Consider the following 8,707-nt stretch of genomic DNA (forward strand, 5'->3'; position numbering starts at 1 on the left):
TTGCCATTAGTTGTGTCCCACTACTCAGTTTTGCCATTAGAAATTACAACTACTCAAAAATGCCATCGATCCATGAGATGTTTGCTCAAAAATGACATCGTTCTGTTAGATGTTTTCTCAAAAATGCCATTAGACATCGTTATTTTCACATCAAACTCATTGATCATGTTATATGACAAAAATAAGCCTAGACCCACATGTCAGTTCTCTCTATCTCACAATGATAAGTGTGGCCCCACTTGTCAGGAGTAACCAAGCGAATAATTTTATAGGAAAATAAGAACGTCGTTGGGATCAAGTGGGCCCCACACTTTATTGTAGTGAGATAGAAGGAGAGCTGGCATGCTGGTTCATAGGTATTTATGTCATTATAACATGGCAAAAGAGATTTGAGATCACAATAATGGTGCCCAGTGGTATTTTTGAACATGTGTCTAACAAAGCGATGACATTTTTGAGCAGTTGAAATTCCTACTGGCAAAACTGAGTAGTGGGACACAACCGATGACATAAATGATAAAAACCCTAATAAATATATCTTAATTAAGGCCTCTTTTGGTTCATAGGATAGGATTATCATAGGAATAGGAATCTTGCAGGAAATGAGATGACATGTATCTCAAATCCTATGAGTAGAAATAGGAAACAAGATGTCATTTGGTTGACACCAAAGAAAATTTTCCATTGAGTCTAGTCTCTTTTTTATTTTTCTATAAAATGTGGAGAATAGGAACCAATCCTATGTAGGAATAGGAATCCATTCCTATGAACCAAAGGGTTCTAAAAAAAATTCTATAAGAATCCTATCATCTAGAACTAAACCAAAGGAGGCCTAAGAGTAGTACTCAGAGGTGATACTCAGAGGTCGCTTTATTACCACAGTATTGGCTCGTACGAGCTCATACCAGTTTGGTGCTCTTTATGATTACTTGTATTTCGTCTTTTCTCTTCCTGTGTTTGGAGTTAGTTTGATGAGGGATACTTAAATTTTTTAAGTAATAAAGCGACCCTTATAAAAAACACACTCACGGACTCGACCACCGGCCCTCACAAATGTGACCAGCATATTTTTTTTCTTCATCAATGGAACGTGCTTTGTTCCGATTTGCCAGTCAGGTGCTGCTGTTTGAAATGCCCACGGCAGTACGCCTACTAGTTCATCGTGGTGGGGAACTTATCGCCTGGGTTTAACGCTCCACCGGAGGCGACATACAAGGAGCGCCATTAGATCTTGGTCGCCCACCAACTGGTTCGCGCAGGATTGATTCTCTCCGGTGCTTTGCTGCAATGGGCCCAGTGGTTCCTTTTGACACTTCTACCAGAAACCTGAAACTGCGTGTGATAAGACTTGAACCATCTTGTTTGTTGCACATCAAGAGAACAATATGCTCAGGATTAGACTTGATGGGATCTGAATATCTGTACATGTTGCATGCGTCTTTTTTTGGAGTCTGAGTACGTGTCATGTTTTGGTTTGGTACCAGCTGAGCAGTTTGGTCTCCCTCTTCTTCGAGCCTCCCTGCTAAATAGCTCGGACGACGTCTCCAAAGGTGTCAATTTCGCTGTCGGCGGCGCGACGGTGATCGACGTCGACTTCTATGAGAGGAACAAACTGGTCCCGTTCAAGCTGATAAAACAATTCTCTGAACGTGCAGCTGGGCTGGTTCGAGGAGCTCAAGCCAACGATTTGCAACAAGACCGTAGGTATGCTGCATGCCCTCCAGTGTAGCCACCACAATGCTTAATCCCATTCCCTGCCAGTTACATACTGAAAAACTGCTTGATTCGTACAGCGCGTAGAGAATGTCTCAAGAAAGCCCTCTTTTTTGTTGGGGAGTTTGGAGTGAATGACTACAACTTCTTGTGGAACGCCGGGAACACCGAAGACCAAGTGAGATCCTATGTACCCAAAGTTGTGAAAAATATTGCCGTGGCCGTGGAGGTACATTACTGTGCAGCTTCATCAGTTTTGATCTCGATGTTTTTTACTACATAAAACACTTCTTTTTTTCGCCCTGTAACAACGTTAGGACGCGACACCACGCTAAACCATTGCCGTGCGTTTGCTTTGGTACCGCAGAGGCTCATCAAAGGAGAAGCAATTTACGTTGTCGTGCCAGGGAATCCCCCGAACGGGTGCTCACCCACCATGCTGACAACCCGCTCTAGCTTCAACAAGACGACAATGTACGACCACATCGGTTGTCTAAGCGACATAAACCGCGTGGCTAGATACCACAACTCCATGCTCCGCACGGCGATTGGCGCTCTCAGGGGCAAGTGCTCGCATGCCAGGATCATCTACGCCGATTTCTACGGCCCGATCATCACGATCCTCGACAACCCCAGCCGATTCGGTAAGGACTAGAAAGTTTGCAGGGATTGTATGTCCATGTTGCTGACCATTGCTTGTTGTTGTGGGGTCACTGAGCTTTCTACAAAAAAATTGATCAATCTGCAGGAGTAGCTGGCACTGACGCTCTACGGGCTTGCTGCGGAGGTGGCGGGGCGTACAACTGGAATGCCAGCGCTTTCTGCGGCATGCTGGGGGTGACTGCCTGCAAGGATCCCTCGGTGTTCGTTAACTGAGATGGTATTCACTACACGGAGGCTACATATCGCTTCATCGCCGAAGGGTGGCTCCACGGTCCTTTTGCCGACCCGCCAATACTAAGTGCTCTTCACTACTAGAGAAAAGACTTAATCTAAACCATTATAGACAACAGAAAGAGTTCATGAATATGTTAACATCATATTTTAGAAGGAATTAATGATGGTGGTGATGGGAGTCATAGAGGATCGACGATGACGTCATGTAGGCTCGATGCCGCCACGTGAGAGGGGGTAAGTCTAGTGTTCGAACGACAAGTAATTATGTTTTCTTACAGTGGATTGTTGAGAATGTCATTAATTGGAGTAACACATGTATGTGATTTCTTCGAGGAAACCATCTTGAATATAATAGTTTTTCAGACGATTTCTCGGACAAGAGATTTGTTCAAGTCGGTTGCCTTATAGAACTAGCATAGGTGCCATAATTAGTATCGGCTGAAATTTCTTCTGTCAAAAACTGACTCAAAGGACGGACTCCAAGACTAAGATTTGTAGAGCGAAGGTGGGACAATTCTCATTTGAACCTAACTCATGCCAACCACAACTACCCAGGTCGACACACCTGAAATGATCAACAACCTAGCAGCATTAAGAGAACTTTAAATGAGGCGAGATTTTGATAAAGACATCTTCCAAGAGAGGAAATCCCATTATTTCACTTATTAAATTAGCAATTACCAAACATTTTTTACACCCTTCCTTGCACATCTCGATCACTTTAGTTACACCGCAGACGGTACAATACTGGAAAAAGATTATAGAAAAAATACAACAGAAGTAGTAATAATTACTCAACACACGAGAGCACACATGTATCAAATATTCATGCCTCGGCGTAGAGGTGAGCTGGGAGCTTGGGCTCCACGACAGCCTCCAGCGGGAACTTGCGTGGCGTGGACAGTCCAAAGATCTCCTCCATGCTCAGCTCCACGCCATCAGGGAGCCTCCACGTGAACCCGTGCAGGAGGTTCGCTAGGCTCACCTGGATCACCTTCAACCCAAGACTATACCCGGGGCACATCCTGCGTCCCGACCCGAATGGAAGCAGCTCATAATCCCGCCCCTTGACATCGAGCCTGCTGCCGAGGAACCGCTCTGGCATGAACTCCTCTGGCGCTTCCCACAACTCCGGGTCACGACCAATAGACCAGACCATGACTAGCACCCGTGTGCCGGCAGGGATGTCGTAGCCATTGATGGACGTGTCCTCGCGAGAAAGGCGGGGTACAAGCATCGGCGCTACCGGATGCAACCGCATGGTTTCTTTGACGATGGCATCCACGTAGGGAAGGCTCGGCATGTCCTTTTCGGTGACCCATCGACCTCGCCCCACCACACGGTCCAACTCCTCAGTGGCTTTGGCAAGCACCTCTGGCTTCTTCAGGAGCTCTGAGAGGGCCCATTCCACAGTCACCGCGGAGCTCTCTGTGCCGCCAGCAATGAGGTCCTACACAAGCACATTTCAAAATGGTGTTGATCAGTGTGAAAAGTCAGAATTATTGGTAATGTGTAAATGAGTGATGCTGTACATAGTTAATTAGAATCAGTTCAACTGCTTGCACAATCTAAATGAATTGCAATGTCAGAGTCTAATTGGTATTGCCCTCTGATCTGAAAAGTTCATTTCTCTATTGTATTTGGTGGAACTTCTCTACAGTTGACACCTGGTGAGACGTGCCTATCAACAATCCCATTATTTTCCCCAGAGTTCAGATAATGGAATTATTAAAGTCTGACTCGCTTAGACCGATAGCAACGGGACATAATATGCTTGCTGTCTTTTCTGCTTAGAACATGATACTTGTTTTGTTTTCAGTGCAGGCAACCAACTACATTTGTGTACGAATCTACTAGTCTGAAAGCACATGAATTGTTGCAGTGAAGGAAAGCAATAGCAGTAGCACTCACCTGAGTGAAAGCCTTGACGCCCTCTCTGTTGAGCTTGACCTCGAGACCGGGATCGCTGGCGAACTGCAGCAGCACGTCCACCATGTCCTTCACCACGAAGCTCTCCCCCTCGCGCCGACGCCGCTCGCTGTGCTCGTCCACGACGTGCTCCAGGAACCGGTCGAACATCTTGCTCAGCTTCTTCATCCTCTTGATGTACCCCTGCAGGTCCATCCAGTCCAGCCACGGGATGGAGTCGCCGATGTTGAGCACGCCGTTGAGCAGGAACAGCTCGTCGATCATCCACTTGAACTCCTCGGGCGTCGTGATCACCGCCCCGGCCTCGTCCCTCACCTCCTTCTCCAGGTACTTCTTGCCCATCACCATGCGCGTGATCACGTTCAGGCTCACCGTGGACAGGTAGTCCTTGAGCACCACCACGCGGCCTGCGCCGCCGCGGTACAGGTCGCCGAGGAGGGCGAGCACCTCCTCCCTGCGGATGTACTCGTACGACTCGAGGCGCTTGGCGCTGAAGAGCTCGGTGAGGCACATCTTGCGGGCCTGGCGCCAGTAGGCGCCGTAGGGGGACCAGGTGATGTCGCTGTAGTTGTAGGTGGTGTACCTGCCGGCGGCGGTCTTGGGGCGGTCAGTGAACACCACGTCGTGGGTCTTGAGGAAGAACTTGGCCATCTCCACGGAGGAGCCGACGACGACCGGGAAGGAGCCGAACTGGAGCTGCATGAGCGGGCCGTACTGCTTGGAGAGCGCGTGGATGGAGCGGTGCGGGAGCGTGCCGATGAGGTTGAGGTTGCCGATGATCGGCCACGGCTTGGGGCCCGGCGGGAGGTTGTACTGGCGGCGGCGGCGGCGGCGGAGGACGGCCTTGAGGAAGAGCACCGTGGCGAGCACCACGCCGAGGAAGGACGCCAGCTGAGGAAGCTCCATTGGGACCGAAGAAGTACCACGCCGGGCAGGTACGCTGATGATGATGCAAGTGATGTGGCTGAGTGATGTCTTCAAGCTTGAGCTGGGTGTTGAGCTCGTGGTGGTGCTACTCCTACTTATAGATGGCGATCGAGGTGGAAGTGGAAGAGCGCGTGCATGGTGCCAAGTGGACGTGGGAAAGCACCGGGAAATCTGAAGAAGACTTTGGAAAACTTATTTGACGAAGACTATCTCGTGTGTTAGAGCAACTCTAGCCGAGAAAAAAAAAATCTGGTTTTCCTCTCTAACCGGCATCTATACTACTTATAAAAAGCAAACATTATCTTTTTTAAGTGCACCTCACAAAACGTACACGGATACATTACCACCGCATGATTAGTCCCATTAAACTCAATCTAACGGCTAGCCTTAACCGAATCTGTTCTCTGTGTGCACTTAGCAATTTACATTGACTGACCGTACTCCACCACGGAGGAAAATATGAAAGTCCATGCCTGGTCAATTAGGAAACTATAATCACGGACACATCCTATTAAGAAACTAATCACAGGCACATCTAATTATTAGGAAACTAATCACAAATTCATCCTATTATTAGGAAAAAAAATCACGCGTGCATCCTATTATTAGGAAAATAATTACGAGCCATCCTATTAGGAAATTAATCACGGACGCATCTAATTATTGGGAAACAAATCATGGCTGCATCCTATTAGATAACCAATCACGAGCGCATCTAATTATTAGGAAACTAATCGCGAGCGCATCCTATCGTCTCCTATCAGGGAATCGTGATCGCGAGTCGCGAGCCGTCACCAGCCCACCACCCACGCGAGCCACAATGGGAGACACGCGAGGAGGAGCTGCGGCTTCCTTCGAACACACTTCTACTGACTGCAACGACTTCGTCCACATCCTGGGCATGCTCTCCGGGAACCACCGGCATCCGCGTCGACTTCGGCTCCATCCACAACACTCACGCTGACAACCACCCACCGTCGAGGTCCTTCAAGTGGGGGCAATGCTGAGTATCTCGGACCAGTATAAGCGGGCCAAAAAAATCTGCCCCCACAACCATGCATGTAGATTCGCCTGGTCGCCAACCATTATCGTCCCCAGGGCGGTGCAGGTCTCGGCCACTGTGAAGCAGGTGAAGCTAATCACGGCCCCATCTCACTCGCCCGAAGCCACCGCCGACTCCCTCAGCTCTGACGCGTGCTGCTCCGTTGGACACGCTTGTCCGGTACTCGCGCGTGGGCGACATCGTCCAAAGCTAATCCCGGTGCGTGGAGGCCGCCGCCTCAAAGCTGGACGACTAACTCACCTGCGTCGACAGTGCCGCCCAGCTGGTGAGAGGACACGGTCGCCGCGGCCGCTCGCACGCCTAAACGACGGAGACTCTCGCCTTCACGCGAACGCACCACACACACGCATTAATCAAGTAAGTATCGAGTGTTGTTTTTTTACTGTCATCGCTACCTCGCCGGTGGTGACACATCTAGAAGTACAGGAACTAGAGATGAGGCAATGAGAAACAGAGGAGCGTTGGAGCACACACAGAGACGTTCGCCTTCTTTCTTTCTTTATTTTTTCACTGATTTTCACGTACCTGCAACAGACATCCTTGTTTTTTTAAGTACTGACTACCGGTTATTACATGGTCAACTCACGACTACATAGTGAACTCACAGACAAATTCGCTGAATCAAGACCTTACTTGCAGTCATGAAATTACGTTTCACTGAAAAAACCCAGAAGTTTGCATAAGTTTTAATGAAAAAAAACTAAAGTTCGCATAAGTTTTACTAAAAAAACCTGAAGTTTGCATAAGTGTATTTGTTTGTCCAGCAGATACATGGCAACTGTAATTTTACATGAGCATTTTCATACCATCCTTATCTACAGTTGAGCTAACATGTTTTCCTGATAGAAAACTTGGACTACATACAAGAGAAGCAAAAACTGCATGTTGATTATGATGATGATGAATGTAGGATATTTTGTGGTCATGGTAAATTTCATATCATTTAGTACATAAATAATATTCACAATTTTATTTTATTACCATCGGTTGTGTTGAGTTTCTTTCATATATATGTATTGACCCTCTTCTTTAAATTAGATGTGACAGATGCGGAATGAACTCATACCACATGATGGCATACGAGCAATTCAAGAGGAATTGGCGGGATTCTTTCTTGACCATGTCATATATAAAGACGGAGAATGCCATATGGAAGTTGAAATCGATTTTAGATGTTAGGGATTATAAGAGATGTTATATTGTATATATGTAGTAGTGTCGGATATATATATATACAGAAACTTGTTGTTCGATCAATCTCGGAGAAAGAGAGGTCAATTTTTTCTGTATATGTTCATGACGATTTTGTGTAATTCTTGACTGGAATTTGTTGGCACTGAAACGGTTCCTTAGTTTGTCCTAAGTGACATTTTTATGTGTGACTATACTTGCATAAATGTGTGCATATGAAGAATCATGATGATTCTTCAAAATAATTTTGAATTTTATATATTGAGAAAAGTGGGTGGTCTTTTAAATCAGGAGACATGTTGATTAAGAAGAAACGATATTTCAAATTATTTGTACGAGTTGGAAATAAGAGATCGTGTACTTTATAGGGAAATTTCAAATTTATGAATAAATTGTCTTGTATTAAGTTTAGTATAATATGTTAATCCAAATAGATGCGTATTGCGTGTGCACACTTATTAGTTCAAATAGACGTGCGTTGCACGTGCACACTTACTAGTCTGGCTAAAGCCCAAAAAACCTCAAAGGAGTAAAAACATATACTCCAAGCGGCCCGTGACCCTTAAATTTACTCCTCCTCGCGGTCGCGGAGTAAAAAAAAAATCCAACCTGGCATCTCCACCGGCCCTCCACCCGATCCCCGCCGCCCAACCTTACCCCGCACCCACTCCAACGCTAGCCCGCCGCCGATATGACCGGACCCCATCACGAGCGTTCCCTAGGCCGCAGAACTACTTAATTCCTCCCGCGTCGCATCTTCTTCCTCCCACGATCGTCTGCCCGGCTTCCCCGATCTCCCCCCGCCGCTGCCACAGAGGCAATGCATCGGTGTGTGGTGGCGAAATTGGGGAACGTGGGTTGTCGAGATAACCGACCGACACAACGACAAGAATATCTAGATTGGCTCCCTCCATTTCACCGAGCAGGCGGCGCGGGCCTACGATGTCATGTCTGTAGGCCTGCGCGACGCCGAAGGCCAACGGAACT

At 47.3% G+C, this 8,707-nt stretch overlaps 1 protein-coding gene and 1 pseudogene across 1 annotated transcript; one reads left to right on the top strand and one right to left on the bottom strand.

Annotated features, from left to right (window-relative positions):
* The window catches only part of LOC123101342 (GDSL esterase/lipase At5g45910-like), an 84,848-nt pseudogene extending 82,041 nt beyond the window's left edge, over nt 1–2,807 (top strand).
* A 442-nt stretch (nt 2,808–3,249) lies between these two features.
* LOC123103743 (trimethyltridecatetraene synthase) lies at nt 3,250–5,552 on the bottom strand. The gene is made up of 2 exons (XM_044525417.1): nt 4,522–5,552; nt 3,250–4,060 (listed from the first exon to the last, which is right to left on the bottom strand). Exons 1-2 carry the CDS (start codon nt 5,443–5,445, stop codon nt 3,437–3,439), a joined length of 1,548 nt encoding a protein of 515 aa, XP_044381352.1. The 5' UTR covers nt 5,446–5,552; the 3' UTR covers nt 3,250–3,436.
* Nucleotides 5,553–8,707: the final 3,155 nt, after the last annotated feature.

Source organism: Triticum aestivum, chromosome 5A (assembly GCF_018294505.1).
Source record: "Triticum aestivum cultivar Chinese Spring chromosome 5A, IWGSC CS RefSeq v2.1, whole genome shotgun sequence".
In the NCBI taxonomy this organism is placed as follows: domain Eukaryota; kingdom Viridiplantae; phylum Streptophyta; class Magnoliopsida; order Poales; family Poaceae; genus Triticum; species Triticum aestivum.